Source organism: Callospermophilus lateralis, chromosome 7 (genome assembly GCF_048772815.1).
Source record: "Callospermophilus lateralis isolate mCalLat2 chromosome 7, mCalLat2.hap1, whole genome shotgun sequence".
Lineage (NCBI taxonomy): Eukaryota > Metazoa > Chordata > Mammalia > Rodentia > Sciuridae > Callospermophilus > Callospermophilus lateralis.
Genome location: NC_135311.1, coordinates 108,996,845 through 109,021,238, shown reverse-complemented (window position 1 = coordinate 109,021,238; position 24,394 = coordinate 108,996,845). Strand labels below are relative to the sequence as shown.

General features: G+C 51.7%; 1 protein-coding gene across 2 annotated transcripts; it reads left to right on the top strand.

Annotated features, from left to right (window-relative positions):
- Positions 1–2,792: 2,792 nt before the first annotated feature.
- Dmbx1 (diencephalon/mesencephalon homeobox 1) lies at positions 2,793–8,363 on the top strand. 2 transcript variants are annotated; one of them, XM_076862808.1, is made up of 4 exons: positions 2,793–2,944; positions 6,152–6,347; positions 6,628–6,976; positions 7,909–8,363. In XM_076862808.1, exons 1-4 carry the CDS (start codon positions 2,793–2,795, stop codon positions 8,361–8,363), a joined length of 1,152 nt encoding a protein of 383 aa, XP_076718923.1. The 2 variants fall into 2 exon arrangements, with proteins under 2 accessions (XP_076718923.1, XP_076718924.1); XM_076862809.1 differs by having other exon boundaries at positions 2,793–2,946; positions 6,169–6,347.
- Positions 8,364–24,394: the final 16,031 nt, after the last annotated feature.

Genomic DNA, 24,394 nt, shown 5'->3' with positions numbered 1-24,394 from the left:
TGGATTATGTTTTTGGTAAATACAGTGGGGCTTCTGTAAGTGAACGTCGTTGGAAGGTGGCAGGTGTGGGTGTTGACTCAAATCTCTAAATCTGTCAGTTCCCGACTCATACCATACTGAAACACTGGATTCATATTTCAAACTTGACATGTGCCCCTCAAAACCTTGATTTTTCTTTCTTTCCCTTTCCATACCTGCTTTTTCCTCAATGCTTCTAATTTGGGAAAAGACCCAAATTCACACAGTGGCTCTGGTAAAAAACATGAGTTGTTCTTTTTTGCCATCTTTTCTTCATATCGTGTAACTAACTTACCAGCAATCACATCTATGCTACTTCCAAACTATGTCCAGATCCTGACCTTTTCTCACCACCCCATTCCACTGCAGGGAGGGCAGCGTGGTCATTAGCCAGGCTTCTGCAGCAGCCTGCTGGCTTGGTCTCTCCACTTTTCTCCTTTCCTCCCCGCAGTCTATTCATACAGCAGCCAAAGTGCGCTTTTAAAAACAGATCATATGTGTTAATCCCCTGTTCAGAACCCCCAGCGGGCTTCCCAACACACTCAGGATAAAATCCAAACTCCTTATAAATGGTCACCAAGCCCTCCAGCAAGGGGCCCTCCTCTCCAGCCTCATCTGCTCTATTCTCTCCCCTCACCATGCCCCAGCAGTGCTGTTTTCTGACTGTTCTGCGCACACAGGCTTTTTTATGGTTTCGTCCTCGCTGTCCCTTTTGCCTGGAAAGCCTTTCCCTCAGAGCTCCTCACGGCTTACTTCAAGTTTCTGCTCAAACATCAGAGAGCCCTTTCCCAACCACCTGTTCTAAAATAATCTCTCCTTTCCCCCTCCTCATTCTCTTTCCCTGCCTTAATTTATTTCAGAGCACTTATTCCTGTCTGATGTCAGTACATATATTTTTCTTTGTTATACATCCTTCTTCCCTGGAATGTAAATTCCATGAAGTTAGGGACTTTGGCACTTGGTAGGTGGGTGCTTAATAAATATTTGTTGAACGAATAGGGGTATATATGAATGTGCGTGGTGTGATGTTTGTGTGTAGATGTATCTGCTGCCCGATTAGGCATCGGTGAGAATGCGGAACTATGGGGATAATGATGTTACATTTGTGGGAGTGAGAAGGAGAGCTTCTGTGAACGTATGGCCAACAATGTCTGCATATGCATGTTTGTGCAGGAAACGTGTGTGCTCGTCTGTGACTGGGTGTGTTTGTGTGCATGCTGCGGATGTTTGGTTATATATACCTGTGTCAACTTCAGTGAGGGTCGGGAGCTGAGACATCTGGACAGATTCTTTCTCTAATCAAATGGACCTGCCATTGCCCCAGTCTTCTCCTTCTACCTCCCAGAAATAGGAAACACCAATGTATTTTTGGGTGGCTGCAGACATAGGATAACATTCCAGAAATGATATATTAGGATGATGTGGGGGCAGGTGGGTGCTCAGATGAGGACCACAAATGTTCAGAGGGATCTGGGGCTGATGGGAACCTGGGAGGCCTTGTACTGATCCAGGACACCAGGACATTTCAGCAGGAAGGATGTGTTCTTCAATGAATGGATGATTTTGGGGGGGGGGGGCAGTGGGCAATAGACACACAAAAAAATGAGTCTGACTCAATGTGGATGGATAGTCCTTGGACTGACTGTGATCTTAACATGTCACTGTTCTTTCTCTAAGCCTCAGTAGACTCATCTTGCAAATGGGGCTTATTGTTCTTGGCAGGCTTCCTTCTTGGGGATTTGGTGAGGAGAAAGGAGGTAATGACAATGAATATATAACAATCATATCAATTGTGTTCTTAAGTCTGTGCAGCACATTAAGGATTCCCCCTACCACGTATACCAGGGATTGAGCCCAGGGCCTGAGCATGCTAGGGAAGTGCTTTACCACCGAGCCACATCCCTAACCCCACACATTAGTGTTTTAGTCCATTATCTCATTAGAGTGAATGCCTCAGTGAAAATTCAGCTCTGAACTTGGCTCCAGTGGGCCATCATGGGTGTCAGTTGAATAAATTTGTGTGTGAGTGAATCAGTGAATGTAGAAATGAGTAAGAGCAATCGAACAGAGAGATGGTTGCATAAAGTAGCAAATGGATTGGGAAATCACAAAGACTAATTTTTTGGGGGGTGAGTACTGGGGATTAAACTCAGGGCACTTGGTCACTGAGACACATCCTCAGCCCTATTTTATTTAGAGACAGGGTCTCACTGAGTTGCTTAGTATCTTGCTAAATTGCTGAGGCTGGCTTTGAATTCATGATCCTTCTGCCTCCGTCTCTTGAGCTGCTGGGATTACAGGCATGTGCCATTGCACCCTGCCAAGACTAACATTTTTGAGCACATACAGTACAACAGGCCCTGTTGAAAAGGCTTCTCTTAATCCTTGCAGGAACCCCAGAAGATTGGTACTATTGTTAATCCCATCTTGCAGATGGGTAAACTGAGGGTCAGAGAACTTATATGACTTATAATGTCCCTAAGTGGTAGGCTTGAGACTCCAGCCCAGGCAGAATGATTTTAGAGCCCAAAGTGTTGAATCCTATTCTGGTGTCCTGCTGGATGAATCACTGAAAGAGTGGGTAAATGAAGGAGTAAGTGCTGGACCCCTTGCGTGGGCAAGACAGGCCACTTTCTGATGGGAAGGCAAAAGTTCTTAGGGGTGACATGAGCATCCAGGCTGTGGACTGTGGATGGGTTCTGTCCCAAGGTAGTATCTAATGGCTCTGCTTCATGTCCTCTCTCCCTCTCCCCGGTCTGCAGGCGGATGTCATTATGCAGCACTATGGGGTGAACGGCTACTCGCTGCATGCTATGAACTCACTCAGCGCCATGTACAACCTGCACCAGCAGGCAGCCCAGCAAGCCCAGCATGCTCCGGACTACCGGCCATCGGTGCATGCTCTTACCCTGGCTGAGCGCCTGGCTGGTAAGGGCCCTGGAGACAGGACCATGGGGTTAGGTCCCTCTGTGGCCTTGAGGAGGAGTCTCTGGAAGACAAAGAGAGGAGGATTGGGAAAGCCTATTCTGGTTGGCTCACAAAGCTCCAGGTCACAAGCCGACATGGTGGTTCAGGTTGTATTCCCAGCTGCTGGGGAGACTGAAGCAGGAGGATTGCAAATTTGAGGCCAACCTGAGCAACTTAGCAAGACCCTATCTCCCAAAATAAAATAAAAAGTGCTGGGGGCTGGTTTTGTAGCTCAGTGGTAGAGTGCTCATCTAGCATGTGTGAGGCACAGGGTTTAAACCTCAGTATCACATAAAAAATAAGTACAATAAAAGTATTGTGTTGAAAAAACACGTTGAAAAGAAAAACAGTGCTGGGGATGTAGCTAAGAGATAGAATGCTCCTGGGTTCAACCCCAATGCCAAAACAAAACAACTCCCACCACACACAAAACAAAAACCAAGAGCCCCAGGGCACGTGGCAGAGATAATTCAAAATCTGGGTGTTATTCTCACTTAAACAAAAATCTGTGCCTGTATACCCAGTGCAGCCCATTTGCCCACACTGTGCTGGACCCTGGTGCTGGTGTGCCTTGAAAATCCCATGACAAGCCTGTGCAGGAGGTAGCCATTAGCTAACTTGCAGATGAAGAAACCAAGGTAGACGGTACTGGACTAGTCCAGAGTAGCTGAAAAGCAGCTGAAGTAGCTGAAAGAGGGCTAGAGTGCCCGGGGAGGAAACTATAGGCACAGGGAGTAATAAGTAATAATAGCTCCATGGTGTGAATGCCATGTATGTGCCATGTACATACTGTGTGAAGTCCTCCTCCTTCTCTCTCTCTCTCTCAAAATGTTCCATCCCCATGAAGACAGATTATTATTTTCATTTTGTGTGTAAGGAGACTGAGACTCAGACTCATGAGTGGGGTTGGAACACGAGAGCTGTGGAAGGAGAGCTTGCAGTCAGTGCAGGGTCTTCCTGTTCACTTCTGTTCTCTGAGACTCAGTTGCCCCTGGCATGGTGGCAGTGCCCATCCCACAGGATGGCTGAGAGATAATTGAGATAACACATACAGGGTGTTCAGCAGAGTCTCAGCCAGGCTCAGAAGTCTTTAGTATCTAATACCCAAGGGAAGTACCAGGAGGGAGCTACAGCCTACCTGCCCCCAGTTCCTGGTTCAATTGATCGTTGCCTTGATTGCCTTTCAATGGGTAGAGGAAGGATTCAGTGACATAGGTGAGGAGCTTGTTTTCTTGGGAGGCAGTGTCACCCACCCCACCCTGTCTCAGGCCAAACTTTGTTGAATCCATGTGGGCCTAGGCCTGTGTCAGGCAGTCCTCAGGGACTTTAGGGAATTCCTATGGAGAGCAGGTGCCCATGGGCCATGAGACAGTATGATAGAGGAGTACAGGAGCGAATGGTGGGCAGCTCAGAGCTGTAGGACCTGCCAGTGCAATCAGGGCTTTCTGCAGACCATGGGGCAGGCACCAGGCCTCTAAAAGCACAGCAAAGGTGGGTGGGGATGTTGCTCAGTGGTAGAGCACTTGCCTAGCATGCAGGAGTCCCTGAGTTTGATCCCTGGCACTGAAAAAAAATAAAAACAAACAAACAATGGCACAGCAAGGAGGGAGGAGTAGCAGGAGCCAAGGCACAGAATGGGACGGGGTCTGAGAACCCTGCCCAGGTAGGGGTGCCAGCCTGGCAGGGAGGATGTGGTGATGGCCAGCCCACTTCTTTAGACCCTACCAGACCTTCAGGCAGGACTCAGGATAAAATGGAGACCCCTTCTCTAGATCATCATGGGGCATCAGTGCTCAGTGTGGGGATGCTGGGTGCAGTCTTGCCCCTGCTATGGCTGCTTGGAGTGAATCCCCTGCTCAACCTGGTGGTAACATCAGCTCCTGACAGAGTTCTGGGACCCAAGGGCCAGAGCTTAGGGAAAAGGAGTCAGGGAGAATGGCTCATGTCTGTTGGTAGGGGCTGCTCCTTCTAGTGGGGAGTTCTGCCTGTGGTATAGAAAGCCTGGCCTCCCCTGCGACCACCCTACCCTTTGTACTGTTGTTTGCTTACCAGGGTGAGGGTGACTAAACAGTCCTCACCCCTCTGTTGCCCTAAGGTGACCAGCATGAGTTTAGGGCTTAGTCTAGGAAAGGGCTGATTTGTAAGGGATCGGGCTCCCTTTAAATGGAAGTAACATCCCCAAATCTGGGGCTTCCTGGACACTTGGTTGTCTCATTCCCACTTATGATGTTGTGAATGACTCCCCAGGGGAGGAACTCTGCAGCCCTGTGCAGAGGCAGAGACAACTCAGGCTCCCTTCAGCATAGACAAGGCAGGATCCACCTTGGTGGGATGGGAGACAGTAAGTAGGGAGAGGCTCTAGTTAAGCAGAAGGCTGGAGGCTGGACACCCACCAGCCCCAGGCAGCCACTCTCCTGGGTAGTTTTTGTGAACCAGACATGTGAGCAGGACCATAGAATATGATGTTGGAGCACAGTCTCTTAGTCTTCCTGTCCCTGAGGAGGCAGCCAGAAGGGTGAAGATTGGGTGTAACAGGCCTTTATCAAACTCTCAGGGCCCTGCCAGATCAGGCTGTCTGTTCAGGAAAGTAAGAGCAGGAACCTCTGGTCCTGCCGTCAGAGACAAAATGGGTCCCCTGGAGGATGAGATTTGATGCAGAGGATAGAGAATGGAGTTCTTGCCCAGTGAGATTCCTTAACTAGACCTTGAGGTGAGTACCAGCTCATGGCCTGGCTTCTCATGCTCTGATGCCACAGAAGCCTTAGTATCCAGAATTTAAGGACCATAGGGTAGTAGAACCATTGTGGTGTGGATTCTTAGATTATTAGCATTATGTAATTTCAAAACATTATAGTAGTCTGGGACTTTAAGAATCTTAGGACATATCTACCCATCCCCAATACCAGCCAGATAAGGAAGACCCTGCCCAATCACATGCCTAACAGTCATTCTTGGTGCTGAGTTGATCTCTGTGGTCCTCTTAATAGATAATGGGATGGAAAGATTTTGAAAATTTAGCCAGTGGAAAGGGGATGGGTGATTTCCAAAGGGCCAGCATCCAGCTCTGACAGATGCCTGTGTCACTGCAGCTGGAGTGGGTCAGAGAAGGCTAAGATTCAAAACCTATTTCCCATAATTAAATGGGCCCCCTCTCCTTGCCCTCCAACGGCTGTACATTTCAAGACATCATCTTGGAGGCCCGCTATGGCTCCCAGCACCGCAAACAGCGACGCAGCCGCACAGCGTTCACGGCTCAGCAGTTGGAGGCCCTGGAAAAGACCTTCCAGAAGACTCATTACCCAGATGTGGTGATGCGTGAGAGGCTGGCCATGTGCACCAACCTGCCTGAGGCCCGGGTGCAGGTAGGGCCCAGCTCCCCAAACTAGTTCTTACAGATAAGCTCCAGCTCATCTGTCTGGCTCCTTGTTGTCCAGGAGCCAGCATTTGCTCAGTCAGTGCCGAGATGCAGCTGCTACCTCCGCTGATGGCTTAGTTGATAGGAGGGGCAATTTGGAAGGGATGGAGGGGGTGGGTTTCCTAGAGGTGGAGGCAGAGTTATTCCATCCTCCCCAGAGCACCCTGCTCCACAACAACCTCATTTCTTTTCTCCTCACCTCTGACTGCTTCTCTGCCTGTCCCCAGGTGTGGTTCAAGAACCGCAGGGCCAAGTTTCGTAAGAAGCAGCGCAGCCTGCAGAAAGAACAGCTCCAGAAGCAGAAGGAGGCTGAGGGCTCCCATGGGGAAGGCAAGACAGAGGCCCCAACCCCAGACACCCAGCTGGAGATGGACCAGCCCTCCAGCCTGCCTGGTGGCGATGCCCCTGCTGAGCTTCACCTGAGCCTATCCGAGCAGTCGGCTAGTGAGTCAGCCCCTGAGGACCAGCCAGACCGTGAGGAAGATCCCAGGGCTGGGACCGAAGATCCCAAAGCTGAGAAGAGCCCTGGGGCTGAGAGCAAGGGACTGGGCTGCAAGAGGGGCAGCCCCAAGGCAGGTGAGGCTTGGGAGATGCTGCTGTCATGCTGGGGCCCCGGCTCAGGCAGAACAGGCAGGTGCAGCCTGACAGGGGCTTGAGTATGTGACGTGTGTCAGAGTAGGGGATAGCCAACAACTAGCACTCAGGGGCATGACCATAGCAGGCCTGTGCCAGATGTTCACTGTTTAGTCGCTGAGTCATGGAAAGGTCTAGATGATTTGGGGGAGAGGGGCTGGGAGCCAGGGAGAAGCACTCAGAAGTCCAGGGCAAAAATTATCAACCATTTGGAGTACTCTAATATTTCAACAACTAGGACAGATGTGCTAGTGTATACCGGGTGAATACCATCTGGGTACCAGATTCCCACATGCAGCAGAGACTTCTCCCCAGATTCCCTCTTTCCTTGGGCCTTGGCTCCATGTATTTTCAGCTCAGAGGTCTGGTTCCTTAGGGACCCTTGTGGAAGGGGCACCTGCTGAGAGGGTCTGTAGGATGGATCTTTCCAGGGCTGGGTAACCCCTTCGCATCTCTTTCCCACAGAGCTGCCCTGGGCTGAAGCCTCCTGTCCCTAACCATGTTTGTGCAGGAACAGAGCTCTGGCCTGAGGCAGATCTCAGACACAGATTCTAAGCCCAGGCAGGGAGACTCTAGAGACTGTGGGCTGAGCCCTGGCAGGAGGGGATGGGAGCTGAGAACAGGAGGGAAGGAGGAGCCAGGGGCTCCCCAAGTTTTCAGGCACGGGAGCCTGGACCAGAACCCTGGAGATTCCTCAGGTTCCTTCCTCTCAGGATTCTGAGCCACACTTCTGGGGGTGCCCTGGTTCAGATGGGATGGATATAGTTTCAGCTAAAGCCTATTTCGCTAGTGCCAAGAGATAGGAAGCAAGGGAACCCCTGCTGTCAGGCCAGTCCCCTGTCCTGAGTATCTGGTTCTTGGTTCTCTGCTTGCAGATTCCCCAGGCAGCCTGGCCATAGCTCCTGCAGCCCCAGGGGGTGGCCTTCTTGGCCCCTCCCACTCCTACTCCTCCTCCCCGCTGAGCCTCTTCCGTCTGCAGGAGCAGTTTCGCCAGCACATGGCGGCCACTAACAACCTGGTGCACTACTCATCGTTTGAAGTGGGGGGCCCAGCCCCTGCCGCTGCTGCTGCCGCCGCTGCTGCAGTGCCCTACCTGGGCGTCAACATGGCCCCGCTGGGCTCACTACACTGCCAGTCCTACTACCAGTCCCTGTCAGCAGCCGCTGCTGCCCACCAGGGTGTGTGGGGATCCCCACTGCTGCCTGCGCCCCCAGCAGGCCTGGCACCTGCCTCGGCTGCCCTGAACAGTAAAACCACAAGTATCGAGAACCTGCGGCTCAGGGCCAAGCAGCACGCGGCCTCCCTGGGACTCGATACGCTGCCCAACTGACTGTCCGGCCTCCAACCCAGCCAGGGGTCTTGGGTGCCTCCTTCCCAGCCCCGTGGTTATTCCCAGAAGGCTCTCTAGGAGTTAATTTTGGGAGCCCAGGAATCCTGGGGTCTGGAGGTCTCTCCCTGTCCCCTTCCTCAGAGCCCCAGGTGAAAACTACATCCCTCTGCATGGCCCTGCTTGGACCCCATGGAGGCCAAATGGGGAGGTGGTGAGAGGCTGGCTAGATCCCCTTCTCAGTATGGCCTCCTCCTTCCCTTCCCTCCCCTTCTGCCCCCTAGTCAGTTGATGTGTGGAATGTGAGATATAAATATAAATATATAAAGCTATATTTTCAGGCACTGCCTGCCCCAGGTCCCCTGTCCCCTCCTATCTCTTCTCCACTGCCACCCCTGCCTCCACCTACAGCTTCTGCACTCACTCCAGCCTTCCTCTTCTCTTTCTTCCTTGGAAGCTCCCTTGATCTCTCTGTCCCTGCCCCTCAGTCTTGCCCACTCTGGTCTTCCTCTCATGTCTGTCACCCCTGGTGCTGGCTGTGTTGGTGTCCTCAGTTCTCAAGCTGTGTCTTGTGGTCTTTTTAGTTTTAGTAATTCTGCTTCTTCCCATCTCTCTCGTCCTCTTCTCCCTCCCTACTTCTTCCCTGCCTGCCCCTATACCCCTATACCCTCTCTAGGCAACAATTCCATTTCATGCCCACATAGGCAACAAAGCCCTCACTGGAGACCTTGGAGTGGCGAGCAGGAGGTAGCCGGGACCTCACAAACCTCCTCCCCAGGTCTGACATCTGGAAGGCTGCAAGAGCCATTTTCTCTTCTCAGTTTGGAGGTCCCACCCAGATCGAGGAGGGAGTGGAGGCAGGATGCAGGCTGGGTGGGCAGTAGAATAGACAGCATGCCTTCCTGTGCATCCTCCAAGGCCCAAGGCTGGGGTCAGTAATGGTCACCAGGTCTGACCAGGGCTCTGGAACCCTCTTTGGTAAGATTTTCCCTGATTGGAAGGAGGTGGTGGGGAGGAGTGCCCAAGAGAAAACAGGGCTGGTACTCCTCTCCCGCAATCCCAATGTGCATTTTCACATTCAGCAGTTTCTGGCTCTTCCCTGAGTACATCTGAGCCAGGAAGGTTGAACATGGGCTCCTGGTCACAGTGAAAGGCAAACCACACAGCAGCACATAGTGTCAGGCTTCTGTTGACTGCCTGTTCCAGAGCCAACTATGAAAGTAATTCTGCCCGGCTAGTCACTGGCATGGTGAGGTATGTTCCTGTTTATGGCCAGGCCACTCACTCAGCTGACTTCCTCTCACGGTAGCAGTGTGAGCTTGGCCAAGCCTGAAGCTTCTATGGTACCATTTCCCTATCTGAATTAGACGGCCCAGAAGATCCTATCCAGCTCCAACATTCTGCATTCTGTGCTCACAACCTTGTTTGGCAGAAGTTCTTAGTTAAATTTAACATAACAACCACAGAAAAGCTCTCAGAAGGCACAGTGAATTAGAAAATTACTGTTGTCTTGTTGTGGAGCAATGAGTTTAGTATGCATAAACACTGTGAACACTGCCTTCAGTTTCCCAGTAAGTGTAATGGGTCCCTTCTAGTTCAGGTGGTCTGGATTTTTTGTTGTTGTTGTTGTTATTCTTTTTAGATAGACATGGCAGTGGATGATCTAGATTTGATCCTGATTTTCTTGAGTTCCAGTGCTAGCCTGTAGGGTCACCTCATTTCCATGCCCATGGTCAGGGAGAGGGGGATGGGTTAAACAGATTTCTTGTCGTAATCCCAAACCCTCTGTGATCCCCTCCATCCCTGCTTAGAGAAGTTTAAAAGACTTGTCAAGTTCCAAGGCTTATCTCCCCTACCTCCAGTGGGTGCCCTAGTAAGATTGGTTTGCAGAACAGTCAATGCCCATCATCTTTGGGAGGTCAGCCTGGAATGGGGCAGATGGAGAAGGCTTTGGACAGGAAAAAGTGAGAAGAGTGGTAGGTTGGGCCCAGAAAACGATTTGAACAAAGCAGGAAAGGTGAAACTAAGTGGATCATATCACAGGAAGGCTTCATGAAAGGTGGGCCCAAGGGGACTGGAATCTGGGTTAAAGAGCCCCACCTCTGTGTGACAAGTACCAAGGTAGGCAAATTGAGGGATTCTAAGCAGGGGGTGTCTTGCTGGGATCTGGAATTTGGAAAGTGGATCCAAAGCCATGGGAGTATCAAAGGAGGAGAGACCAGGCCAAGGAATGGGAGGTTGGCAAAGAAGAGTCAAGAGGAGGTTTTTGGTTTGTGCCCATGGTCAGCTCCAGGAAGTTCTGTTTCTGAAATAAATACAGATCTCATCTGGACCAGGCATGGGGGCTATTCTTGGGTACAACTGATGACATGTGCTTTGGAATCCAATAGCCTTAGACATCAAAACCCCCTTCCAGGAAGCTTCCCCTGACCTCATAAGGGGCAAGTCCACCTGGAGTCGTATTCTGACTCCAGGAGGTTGGGCCCACCCTAGGCTCATCCCAGTTCTTTGTTAATACTTCTCTCGTTCAGTTGACCAAAACCTACAAGCCCAGAAAAGTCAGGGAAGGTACAGGTGGGGTTTCAAGTCAGTTTAAGGTACCAGCCTCAAGTACTAAAAGCAGGTGGAGAGCAAGCAGAGGGTATCCTGGCAGCAGGTAAACCTGTGTGTCCACAAGGAGTCAGAGGGCACTAGCTTGGGTGGGCTCAACCCCTTAACACTGATGCTGGAGTCTCTCCCAGGCCTGTGGGGCCACCCTGAGGGGCAGGCGAGAGCCTGAGGCTCAATCCCTGACTGTCCCTTCTAGGAAAGCCTAATTCCTCTCTGCTCACTCCTATTTGTGGTCTCCCTTTTCCTGTTGCCCCACTCCCCCAGAGTGTGTTCCGGGGACCTGGGTCCCCACCTCAACTCTAAGGCTGGCAGACTATACGGACTGCTTTCCAAATCAGCTGTTTTGTGATCATTTGTGCTTAGAGATTGTGCCAGCCCATGGCGAAAACACTGTGTGTACTGTATTTATTTATTCTGTTAGTTGAAGAAACAAGACTCAAACGATTCCCTTCCCCCTGCCCTGCCCCCTGAGTAGTGCAGCATGATGCTCTGTTCCGTGTATCTGTCTGTCTGTTGGTCTTACTTCTTGTGACGTTGTGACCTGTTCTTTGTCCTACTCGGCTAATAAAAGAACCTGGCAGCACAGCTCTTGATCTATGTTCATTCCCAGAGTGGCTTGCAGAGGTACCAAGTGTTTTAAGTGGCCTCTCTACTACCAGTAAGGAGGGCAGCAGGCCTGCCTCCTGATGACTGACCACTCCCACGCTGACCTTGCAGTTCTCGCCTTGGCCCCTACCAATCTGCAGCTAGTGTGCCAGTCTGGAGGGGTCACAAGGGAGCAAGAATGGAGAACTCTGTGTTCTCTGGGCTGCTTGCGCCTCACCCAAGCACAGGTGGCATGGTAGGCTGGGGCAGGGGATGTCTGGGAGGGAATATTCAGGGTATCCTGGGGGAGGGAGAACTCTTCATCCCTTCTGCCGCATTTCAAGAGAAAGAAGACCAGAGATATCCACCCCTCAGCCCTCCTCTTCCCTGCCCCACTCCCTCCCCTGAGTTCTCCAGTGTTTGCACAAGTGCCCCCACTTCCTGCCCTGCTATCAGAATGGTGATGTATGCTGGGGCTGGTGGGGTTGAGGTCCCCTCTGAGTCTTTCCTGGTAGGAGAACCCCAGCCAGCCTGAGTAGTAGTCAAGGAGCAGTTACTGGGCTTCCCAAGGGCGGGGCCTGACCTCCCCACTTCCTAGGTCTCTGTGACTCCAGGAGAGCATTCCTCTCTCCCCAGTGGGGCTGAGGATTAGGGCTGGGAGCATCCCCCTTCACCTGCCTCCCCGCCTCCCTGGGAGGGGCTGATGGATCAAATGTCTGCCCCAAATCTCCCACTGCTTCCTCCCCCCTCTGCTCAGAGCCATCTCCTGCCTCCTACATACCTCAGCTTTGAGGGACACACCTTCCCTGGCATAGAGTGTACCCTGGTAACGTGGCTAGTAAAATCCCTCACTCACTTGTCATTGGCTGAGGACCTGCTGCATGCCTGGCCCTGTGCTGGGCACTGGGCATAAAAACAAGTAAGAAGAATCTGCCCTGACAATTGCAATACAGGGTGATTTAGGGTTCAAAAGCCAGGGAACTGTGGGAGCACAAATAAGGGTCCCTAGCTCAGCCTAGGAAGGGCAGGGAGGTCTCTTGGGAAGGAGACTTTGACCGAGTCCTAGAGGGAAGGGTGTTCTGGGAGAGACTCATCATATCCAAACTACAAGACAGTCACTGGGTCCCTGAGCCCTGGAACAGCAAGGAGACTGGTAGGGCAGGAGGACAGTGGGGGTGGTGTCAGCAAAAGAGGGCAGAAGGGGAAGCTGGGAACTTAGACTCAAGCCCTGGGGCCAGGACCTGGGGGGCACTGGAAGCGATGACCAGACTTGTGTTTCAGTCACCCCACCCCTGACTTTGTTGCATGGTGGTTTGTGCAAAGGAGCTGGCAACAGTGAAACAGGGGAGAACACTCACATCCTGGTGAGGAAGGTGGCATCTTCTGGACTTGGTGGGGGGAAGGGATGGGGCCACACCGATGAGAGATTTAAGAGGCAAAATCACCATTGTGACTGAAGGATGGGAGGGGTCAAGGGTGCTCCCCAATCTCTGGCTGAGCTACAAGGTAGATGGAGCCCTCTGCGCTGTTGGGGCTGGGGTGAGTGTCTGGGAATGCCCCTGAGCTCAGGTGGTCCGTCTTGTTTGATGCATTTGAGGAGTCTTCGATTTATTCTAGGGAAGATGTTGAGCCTCTGTGTGGTATTAACTTGACAAATACGTATGCAGCACTTACTCTTTGCCTGTTACCTTATAAATAAGTCATTTAATCTTCATGCAACTCTGTGAGGTAGGCACTGTTATTATCTCCATTTAACAAATGGGGAAACCCAAAAAAAAGAGGGGGGGAACAGAGGAACAGAGTGGTTAAATAGCTTGGCTCAAACCACAAACTAGTAATGGGTCAACCAAAGTATGGGCCTGGTTAACCTTGGAAACCACGTTCTTGAACTTGGTGGTTGTCAATAGTGACATGACAAAAAAATCCACTTTACTAGATGAGATCACACAGAGAGAAGCCTGAGGTCAGGACCTCCAGGAAATGCTGGCTGTGATGCAGAGCATTTTACTGACGGAGTCAGGACAAGCCAAATCCCATTTGCTATTTACTGTGGGCCCCTTTCCTGTCCTCAATTTTCTCTTCTGTTGAATGGGAAAATAACCATGTCTAGCCTGCTTGCTTCCTGGGAGGTTCAGATAAGATAAAGAGGAGATGTTGTGGGGGGAGGCCTAGAAGGTGAGCAGTAATGTGTCCAGCATGCAGTAAGTGCCCAGGCAGCCCATGGCGGTGAGATGGGGAAGGCAAGAGAGGGCTCTCTCCAAAGCTTCTCCCCCTTTAACTAGGTGTTGGCCTCATGTTCTTTCAACCTGGGGTCTGGTTCCTTGGGGGCCCTTAGGGACACCTGCTAAAGGCCCTGGGGGATGGACCCCTTTAGGGCGGGCACCCCTTCCCCATCTCTTTCCCACAGAGCTGCCCTGGGCTGGAGCCCCCCACCCCTAATCTCTCATTCTCCTTTTGCTTCTGGGAAAGCCGATTAGGAGGCCTCCTGCCCGCCCCCCTGACAAGTTTGTCTGAACTTCCAACAAAGGCCCTCAGAGACTGCAGAGGGAGGGCTCCTGCACCCAGGAACCTGACACCACTGGCCAGGATCACCCCAGCAGCCTAGGAGGCGGCTCTGTGGCTCTGCCCACTCTATGACAGGCAGGAATGTGCCTCTAAGAGGACCCGTCCCACAAAAGCCTGGGGGCCCTGGGCTGGGACAGGCTCAGGACCTCTTTGCCTGGTAGCCCCTCACATCAGGGAAGGTGGCAGGGGCCATGGCCTAGGAGGGCAGGTGGGGATATGCATGCATCCTCACACACAGTGACACACTCCTAATTACACACATGTACCCCACTCCACCCCCTTCACAACACTCATAGTCTCTCATACACATGGGTCATGCTGGCTTCTGCACTAGACCACAAGTCCCAGGGTATCTGCCTTCCTGTCTCTCACACTCATGCCCACACCCTTCAAATGTCAGACACACAACCCACCACCTGCCACCTGGATACTCCCTACATACCTGCCCCACCCCACGCATGCATTCTTCCTGGCTTACTCACACTCCAGACAGCCAACCAAAGGCTCAGACTCCCCCTTCTAGACAGGCCTCTCAAGAGACAGGCCACTTCTGGCCCGAGAGATACTCAGTGATTGCTGCTGTGCTTGTGAAGATATTGGCCCGTTGGCCAGACAAGGGTCCGTCCAGTGCCAGCCCTGCTGACACTTGAACACTCATGGCCATTCCTATTTATCTATCTGGATGTGCTGCCCCGAGCCCAACGCCTCATACATAGTCTGTTCCCTGCCGGGGCCACCTTCATGGGCTCCCATGAAGGTTTGCTCAGGGTCCTGGGTTCAGAGGGCCCCATAATATTCTGAGGCTGCCATCTTGAAATCTTTCATTTTTTGTGGGGCCCCAAATTTTCATTTTGTGCTGGGCCTTACAAATTATATAGCTGGTCCCACTCCCTTATTGTAGTCTCTTTCATCACAGTCTCCCTCGGGCTACTCACTAGGCCTTTCTGTGGCTTTCTACCCCAATGCCATCATTTCCTCTCCTAGCTGGGGCTTCCCTCTCTGGCCCAACCCTCACCAGACAACTGAGTGTGATGGTTCAGGGAGCCACTAAGAGCACGCTGTACCTTCTAATGTCACCATGGGGCTCAGTATTCTCACCTGTGAAACAGAACTAATGATAGTACCTATATCAGAGTTCTTTGTGACCATTAAATGAGATAACATCTGTAAAACACTCAGCACAAGCTTGGCATATAATAAATGCTCAATAAATGATTTTAGTTTGGTTTGGTTTGATACTGGAGATTGAATCCAGGGGCACTTTACTGCTGAGCTACATCCTGAGTCCTTTTTATTTTTTATTTTGAGACAGGGTCTTGCTAAGTTACTTAAGGCCTCACTAAATTGCTGAGGCTGGCCTTGAACTTGCAACCCTTCTGCCTCAGCCTCCTGAGTCCCTGGGATTACACGTGTGTGCCACCACACTGGCTTAATAAATGCTTGTTATTAGTGTTATTATTACACTCTTATAAGTACTAGCAAACAAAAATAGACTCAGTCCTGTATTTAGTCTAGCAAGTAAAACAGAGATTACTGGAATAAGTGCCTGTACATAAATGTAAAGCTGCGAGGTGAATGCGGAGCACCCATGCCTCTGAACTCAAAGGGATTACAGCAGACAGGAGAGGCAGCCTGAGGTTAGGTAGGATCGGGGATCAACGCAGGGCAAGTCACGGCTCTGTTAGAGGCTAGACTTGGAGCTCAGGATGGGGTCAGGGCAGAACTCAATTTGGGGCAGGACTGGGTTCCTCCCAGGGCTGCTGTCAAGCCCGTTTCATTTCTAGCACTTCAGCTTCCACGAACCTGTTTCATCATCCGTAAAAAGGGAAGAACTTCCCGGACCCCCAGGTTTGTGGGAATTGAATGAGATAATAATGAACATGAGGGGTTAAGCCACTGCTGCCACTAATGACTCCAAGCCTGGCCCAAGGGTCTCCTCTCCCTTCCAGGCCCAGAAGGGAGGCTGGGCAGGCCCTACCCGTCTCCAGCTGTGGGACACTGCCACCTCAGCCTGGGATCCTTTCCAAGAGGAGTCTGGAGATTTCGCAAAGCTCTTTGAACAACAAAGGCCACAGGAGCGGTATTTCCTCCAGGAGGCTGACCGCCCAGTGGCTCCTTTATCTTGGCAACCAGGCTTGAAGAGCCGTTCTTGGAAAGAGCTTGTGTGGGGCGTGTTTGGGTGCGTGTGAGTGTGAGCGTGTGTGCACAAAGCTGCTCTTTGTTGCTGTCTCCACCTGAGCAGGCTGATAGACCTGTAAGCCTGGGTCCTTCACAGGTCACCCCATCCATCCCCGGGCCTCCACACAGCATTTGCTGGAGGGAGCAGACACATTCATTTTTACCAGGAGGTTCTCTAGAAGGAAAGAACCCCAGGAAACAGGAGCCACAATGCTTCAGCAAGAATCCAGGTTATGAGGTGAACGCTGGGCAACAGGGAAGAGATGAAAGGGGGCTTCCACTCTTTTTAGAAGGGGCACGACATGCCTCAGCCCTGGGCCTCTCCCCAGCCCATAGGGCCCTGTGTGTGGAGGGCCCACGTCATGAACTGAAAGGCTTTCCTCATTCAGGCACTCCTTCTGTCTGTCCTTGACTGGACTCCTAGAGAAAGACTGTGACCTGCCTCTTAGATTGTGAGCTATTGGAAGTCCCTTTCTGGGTCTCAGCGTCTGTTTTAAATCAGACTTGGACTTTGACAGCTTCTAACCCTGACTTAAGTCCCTGGGCTGGGTTGGTAGGAAGCTGAGATATCCAGGCAGAACCCTGTACAGCTGGACCTGGATGCTCAGTTGTTCTGCCTGCCTTCTCCCTCCCTCTCCCCAGCTCTACCACCACCATCCTGCAAGTCCAGGGGAATGGACAAGGTGAGGCTGGAGTTGCCCAGTGGAGGGCTGGGCCTGTTCATGGTCTGGGGAGTCTGCTTCAGGTTCTCAGGGGTTCTAGTTCAGCCCCATAGGGTGGGAGTTACCAACCCAGCCTACACCTGAAGGGATGGGGAGCACACTACCTTCCACGCAGCCTGCTCCAGTTCTGCTGGGAAGTTCTTTCTCATATTGAGCAGAAGCTTACTGTGCAACGGTCTCCTTATCAGGTCTGGCTTAGCCTGGGATGGGAAGGGGCCCACAGAACATGTCCACGCACACTGTTCTGGGATGTGCCACCAAACTGACCAGGAGGGGCTTCATATACACTCTGTGCCCTTGCCCACCTGTCTTTGCTTCTGCTGACCCCCACTTCAGGGACAGCCGATTGGCTCTTCAGGACCCATCCACATGCCAGTGCCTCCAGGAAGCCTTCCTTGATTCCCTGAGGGAGGGGGGATGTCCCTCTCTCTTGACCTTGTTTTTGCCACCGAATACAGTTCTCATCTACTACCAGAGGGAGCTCCCTGAGTGGGACTTGGCATGACCCAGAGCCTGGCTCAGAGCTGGTGTACAACCAATACCAAACTTGTTGAATGAAATTGGAAGAATAAGGTGAGGGACAAGCTCTGCCAAGGCCTTCAGGGAAGCTGGTTCCTGTCTAGTCTTGCCCTGGCTTCACCATATGGCCTTGGGCAAGCCCTGGCCTTTTCTCGGTCTCTATTTCCTGGGTAGAGTTGGACAGAGTGGTCTGTATAGCCTTGGGCAGCCTGGCTTCTGAGTGTCTTGCCGGGTTTTCTCCTCCATGTGTGATCATCACCCCTGGTTTCCTCAACTGTTCCATCTAGGACCTCTTCCCATGCTGGGTGCTCCCAGCCATGGGTGCAGGTGATTTTTCAAGGCACTCATGTGGCAATGCCTGAGGGGGTGGGGTGAAAGGGTCTCCTGGATGACATCCAAAGATGAGTGAGCCTTTCTGTTCATGCAGGGCCTCTACCTTTTCTGGCCCGCCTCACTCATGGCATCCTTGGCCTCTTCTGAGGACATAGCCCCATCCTAGCACAGGTTAGTTTTCACCTTTCAGTCCTGAGCACCGATGTTCAGAGTGTAGGGGTCTCACCCCAGTGTTTGCAAGGTAGGTGGGAGGGGCTCAGTCAACTAGTAATTTACCGAGCACCATCCATGTGGCGGATCAGCTCAGACACTGGGGAGACACTGTTGAACAGGACTGGTCCTTCCTCCTAACACACTTGTATGCAAAGGGGAAACAAACAACAACAAATAGACAAGCAATGAAATATACACATTTGGGGAGCTGATTAAAAGTTATGAAGAAACTGAAACAGCATGAAGTCAGGGCTCAGTGCATGTTTGAGGTTAGAGCCTGGAGGAAGAGATAGAGTACCTAGACCAACCTGAGACCAGAGATGACCAGACAGAGGGACAGCCAGGTGGATGGATTGGGGGAAAGAGGCTGGTGATTGCCTGGAGGCAGGACTGAAGGCTGGGGTGGAGGGGATGGGAAGGGGAGGCAGGATCTATTAAGCTGATGACTCCAGGCCCTAATCCTGTGCCAGGCCTAGGCGGGTAGTGTGTGTAGGGGGAGGGGAGCACCCCCGCTGGGGTGTAATTTCACGCTGAAGGGCCTGATGGGGCGTCCCAGGGACTGATCCTTTCTGGATCAGAAAACTCACTTCCCTTTGTCGCATGCAGGGCGATTAGCGCCTTAACCCTTTGTGAACTGGCTGTGGGCCAGCCCCGCCCCATCTCACCTCAGCCCCTTGGGACCTAGTTGGCCCAGCCAATTCCCAACCTGGTTCTGCCTGCTGAGAGGGAGAAGCTGTGACTGTGAAAATCCAGGGAATGGATTCTAAAACAACTTCTGTCCCTGTTCCTTTCTCTGGCACTCAGTTACCTCTGGCCCCTGAGTCCCAAAGAAGTGACCTGTCCACTCCCATCTTTGGGCTCCTCTTATAGCTCAGCCCAAGGCCAGTCTCTTTCAAGAAGTCTGGGGTCTAGTCTAATCCATTGCTTTGCTAGAAGGCTGGAACCCTCAAATTCACAGCCTTCCCACATCCTGTGTCGGGGAGCTCACTACCTTCCAGGCAACCAAGACATATCCTCTAACTCCCTCTGAGCTCTGACCGGGAATGAACACTGACCCCAGCTCAGGTCCCCTGAACACTCACAGGCCATGCCTCCAATAACATCCCAGAGACATCCAACAGTGGCATTTCAGGACTGGGTAGGTCCCTGTCAGCCCCCTGTAGCCAGGCCCTCTTTTGCTCACATCCTCATCTCTGTGTCTCTCTGAAGATAGGCCAGGAAGCCGTCTCACCTTTTTTGGTTCCAGGCTCCCTACCCTGCCCTCAGGGAAGGTCCCTCAGCTCTCCCCAGGCTAACTGCCACACCTCCTGGGGCCACGCCCCAAAGGCTCTCGCTGCCGAGTCCCCCTAGCCTGGGGAAGAGGGGCAGGGACCAGGCTGAGCCTCCTCTGAGCTCCCCTGGTCTCCCAAACCCCAGCCCCATTAAAAGAAAGCCCCTAAATGTTATTTACACTTCGGAGTCTTAAAAACCATTAACAAAAGCCACTTAATTCAATTATCTTCCCGGCTGGCTCGGTTCTCAGCGCTGAGCACCGGCCCCCCCATGCCGCCCCCTCCTTCTGCACCCCCCCCCCACTGTCATTGTGTCGGGCTAATGAGGTAAACTGAAGCGAGCCCTGTCCCCCCTGACAGGTTTATGAGAATTTAATAAAGCGTGGCCGGGACCAAATGAGTTGCCTCAGCCTCCGAGAGCTCATTGTCTTCAGCGTCAGCGTTTTTGACTCCAGCCGCCCCCTCCCCCGCCCCAGCTCCTGCCTGGCTGGGCCCCACCCCCGCCCTCTGTGCCTCCCTAGGTGAGCCCCGAGGCCGGTGGGCCTGGCTGAGGCCGGCGGGGACCCTGCAGGGGCCAGGCACCGAGGCTGATCCTTGGAGAGGACAGAAATGGAACTGGCCACTGTGCCCAGGGGAGGGGCTCTATTGTCCTCTGTGGCCCTCCCAGCCCTCACACAGCACAAGGGGAAAACATTTAGAGACTTCCTAGCTGCCCTGGGTTCTCTCTTGTGTTACACCCCCTACCAATGTGAGGTGACTGTGGGCACCATTCACTTTTTCTTGGAGTGACAGGTGAGCTCCCAGATTAAGGGGGCTTCTCTTCTGGTCAGGACACAGGTGTTAGGACATGGGCCTCCGACTTGACCTGGTGTCACTCTCATCACCTGGAGTGTAGCCTCCTTATATTTTGCCTGAAAGGGAACAAGTGGTAGACACAGCCCAGTGAGCAGAGGGAGTTGAAGAAAGTCTCAAGGCAGTTGGAAATGCAGATGGAAGAGGCTTCAAGCTGACTCTCCAGCTAGACAGGCAGAACACCCACTCCCTCCTAGTTCCTAGGATACCTTGAGAATTTCAGCCACCCTTTACAATGTGCTGGACCATCTAGACCTGGCCATTCTCTGCCTGGTCTCTTGGGATCCCAAAGCCCAGGAATTTCTGGACCAGAGACCCAGAATTTCTTCTCTTTCCAACAGTGGTTCTGAGAGTTACTTCCTTCTAGAGCTGAAGCTTGTCCTAACAGGAGCCTTTTTTGGAAGGCCCTTATATCAATGGAGAGAAAGTTTTAGAGATCAAGGCTCCATTTGTGACCACGATAAAAGTTCAGTCTTTGTTCAGGGTCAGAGTTCAGGCTATGACCAGATTCAGACTCAGGATATTATAAGTCAGGGCTCAGTGTATGGCTCAGGGTCAAGGCTATCTGTTCCCAGGACCAGAGCTCAGTCTATGACCAAAATAAGAGGTAATGTGTGTCCATGATCAAGACTCAGTCTGTGTCAAGGTCAGTGTTCAATATATAGTAAAGGTTAGGGGTCAGTGCTCAGTTTGTGATTAAGGTCAGGGGTCAGCAAATGTCTCAGAACATGAATAGGGTCAAGTTCAGTCTGTGATCAAGTTCAGGACTCAGTATGGGCTGGGATGAGGGGTAAGTCTAAGATCAGGGTTGGGTTTAGTCTATGATTAGATTTAAGATTATTGGTGACCTTGATAAAGGTTAAGTATTTGTGCAAGTTTAGGCTCCCTCTATAACCTCAGGTTCCAGCAAGGGGTTAGTTAACTCAGCAAATTTGGGTGACGTCTCCCCACCTTCAACTTGCCTGCCTCTCCCATTCCTCAGGGGCTTGGCCTTCAGAAGAGGGAAAGGCAAAATTTTGTGGTCTGGTTTGGCTGCCAGGCTTCCATCCCCTGTCATGTGCCCAGGGTGCCCTCTGGTGGCAGTCTGTAGCAGTGCTGAGTTCCTCAAATTTGGTCCACCTATCTGGCTCCTACTTTTGGGAATCTCACCCTCAAGCCCATCATCCATCTATGTCCATCTGGCCAGCTCTACCTCCCCACAGAGAAGTAGAAAACTGAGGAAGCATCCAGGGAAACTCCCCTATACAGGAGGAGATTTTTTTCATTTCCTGCTGAGTCAGGCATCTTGATCAATCCCTATCCCCTGTTCCCAGGAACTTAGAATCTCAGTCCTGCAATGAAATTCACACCTTTTACTTGGTTAATTCATTTGAAAGATATTATAGAGCATCTCCCTTGTTTCAGGAAGGTACTGAAGGCATAGTAATGAACAGAAGCCCTAAACTCTTGGGGCTCACATTCCTCTTTCTTCTCTCAAATCCCCAACTCCTAGTCCACAGTCCTCATCAGAAAGGCAGAAGGTTGAGGAAGATTTAGAACTGGGAAGCTTGGGGTCTCTTCTTCCCCTAGATTCAGAGGTTAGACTACCTACCCTAGGCTCTGGGCTGTCTTCCCATCTCCTCAGATGCCTCCTCTGAACTCCAGGGTTAGCCACCACTCACATGCCAGAGGCTCCTCAGCCTTCACCCCAGGACCTTCTCCTCTTTCTAGAACTCAGGACTATGACTCCATTCCTGCAGGAAAGCCCTCCTGGGCTTACAGACTTTTTGCCCTACTGAGACCAATGAATTTTCTCTCTAAAACCTGATCCACCATTTACCCAGGTGCTCAATCCAAATTCCAGCACTTCCTCCCAGATTCTTCTCTTTTGGATCCCCCAGGATATCCATAAGGGCAACCTGTTCTATTTACCCAGGAAATGGGTGCAGTCTCTGTCTGCTCCACAGCTACCACTCCAGGCCCAGCCCCCAGCACAGCTCTCTGCAGTAACCTCCTAACCCTCCTGTTTTCCCTCTTGCCGGCGACACTCTATTTTCCACATAGCAGGCCAAGTGATTTTTACAATAATAAATCAGATCATGTCACTTGCCTGCTTAAAACCCTCCAGTGGCTCCCATCTTACTGAGAATAAAATCCTCACCCGGGCTTACTAATCTTTCCACGAGCTGGGACATGCCCTTCTCCCCACCTCTCTAATTTCATCTCTCACCCCAGTTTCTAGGGCCCTTCTTTATTGATCTGACACATAGAGGCCAAGTTCATGCTTATCTTAAGAGTTTTTGCACTGGTCATTTTTTGAGCTTGAAATATTCTTGCTCTGAACCTTGTTGGTATGACTATTATTATTAGGAGCTTAAATGCCACCTCTCAGAGAAGAACTTCCTAACCTCTTACACCTTCCTATTGTGATTTTTCTGCATATAGCACTGTTCCCTAACTAATGTTTGCCACTGCCTTCCTTTTCCTCCTCCTCCTCCTCCTCCTCTTCCTCCTCCTCCTCCTCTTCTTCTTATTCTTCCTCCTCCTCCTCGAGGGAGGGGATTGAGCCTAGGGACACTCTACTACCAAGCTACACCCTTAGCCCTTTTCTTTCTTTCTTTCTTTCTTTCTTTCTTTCTTTCTTTCTTTCTTTCTTTCTTTCTTTCTCTCTCTCTCCTTCCTTCCTTCCTTCCTTCCTTCCTTCCTTCCTTCTTTCTTTCTAGTTAAGACAGAATTAATTTTGAACTTTTAATCCTCCTGCCTCAGACTTCCAGGTGGCTGGGATTACAGGTGTGTGCCATCACACCCAGATGTGCTTATTTAATTCTTTACTGTAGAATGTGAGCTTCATGAGAGCTCATTCACACTGTATTCTCAGTGCTGGGCACATAGTAATTAATTAGTAAAAGTTGGTTTTAAGTGGCTTCCCTCATTTCTTCTTGTGGAGAGGGAAGAGACCCCCTACCCCACCTAAGAGGCTCCCTCTTCCAGGTCAGCAGTAGTTTCCTCTGGAGGCAAAGCTCTCTGTACCATCCCAGAGCTCCCCCAGCCCTGGGGAGTACTCATCCTTTTCAAAAGACCAGCTTTGTGTCCTCCACTGCAGCCCCTGGACCTCAGAGAACAGGCCCTGGTAACTTGGTGGAGAACTTAGCCCTTATTAAGGGTCCTCTGCATAATTGCTATAGGAATTGTCAATCAGGGATGTCCCTGTACTGTTAGAATCATGTCCTCACCTTCAAAGTGGCCCCCTCAGTGGGCCTGCCTGAGGAGAGGCCTACAGGGGTGTGGAGACAGAGTGTATACTCCAGCCCCACTTTGTGAAGGAGAGTGGGGCTGCCCTAGGTCCTCACTGGGCTGGCCGTGCTGTCCTTGAAGGTCCTGTCCCTCAGCTCTCACCTGAGGAAGCCGTGTTGGGGGAGGACTCCCTAGTGTGGCAGCCTGGAGAGAGGCAGAGATGCTCTTTGCTGGAACTCCCTGGGAAGTGAGTCCTGTGGCACTGGGTGAAGAGGCTTTCTCCTGGTGTACCTAAGAAGTGGGAGGAGCCCAGATGAGATAAATAAGGACCTTTCAGCTGGTGGCAGCTGAGGGGACTGCAGGGAGCCAATGACTCGCCCCACTCTCTCTGCATTCTGCTCCCATTGTTGATCTGTTCATCTGTGGCCTATGTCCTGGATCCTCATCTGACGCTCACTCTTCCTGCCCAGCAGCCAGCTCCCATGGCAAGATCTGAAAGTCATCTTGTGGAAGAGGAAGGTGCCCTGAGAGTGTAATTCAGGCGTCTGCCAGCAGGTGGGAGAGGGGCTTGGGCTGAGCCTGGCACTGGGATGGGGTGAATCTGGGGGAGTCTCCTAAGAAGGTGGTGGGAGAAGGGGGATCCAGACCCCATGGCAGAATCAGCATGGCCCTACACTGTCTGTTCTACTAAGGCAGCGGGTGGCCTCAGACAGCTACAGACCAGTGAACCAGAAGAGAGGATGAGCCTAAAGAGGTGGACTCACACACACATGGTGGTGGTGGGGAAGTGCTGAGAAGAGGCCATCAACTCCAGGGGCTGGGTGCTTCAAAGGTTAGGGCCCCTCCTCATTAGAACCAATGGAGATGAGCTGCTCAGCACCTACTGACAGACTTGTAACACTCTTAGTGGGAGAGGGAGACAGCAGGACAGGAGGTTGAGATGGTATCAGAGGAAGAACAGAGCTTTCCTTGT

What these genes read in the sequence shown, in the direction of transcription:
- Dmbx1 (XM_076862808.1), top strand. Translation starts at nt 2,793, where the DNA reads ATGCAGCACTATGGGGTGAACGGCTACTCGCTGCATGCTATGAACTCA. An exon ending in TGCCTGAGGCCCGGGTGCAG is followed by an intron (nt 6,348 to 6,627) that starts GTAGGGCCCAGC and finishes GCCTGTCCCCAG; the next exon opens with GTGTGGTTCAAGAACCGCAG. An exon ending in GAGGGGCAGCCCCAAGGCAG is followed by an intron (nt 6,977 to 7,908) that starts GTGAGGCTTGGG and finishes CTCTGCTTGCAG; the next exon opens with ATTCCCCAGGCAGCCTGGCC.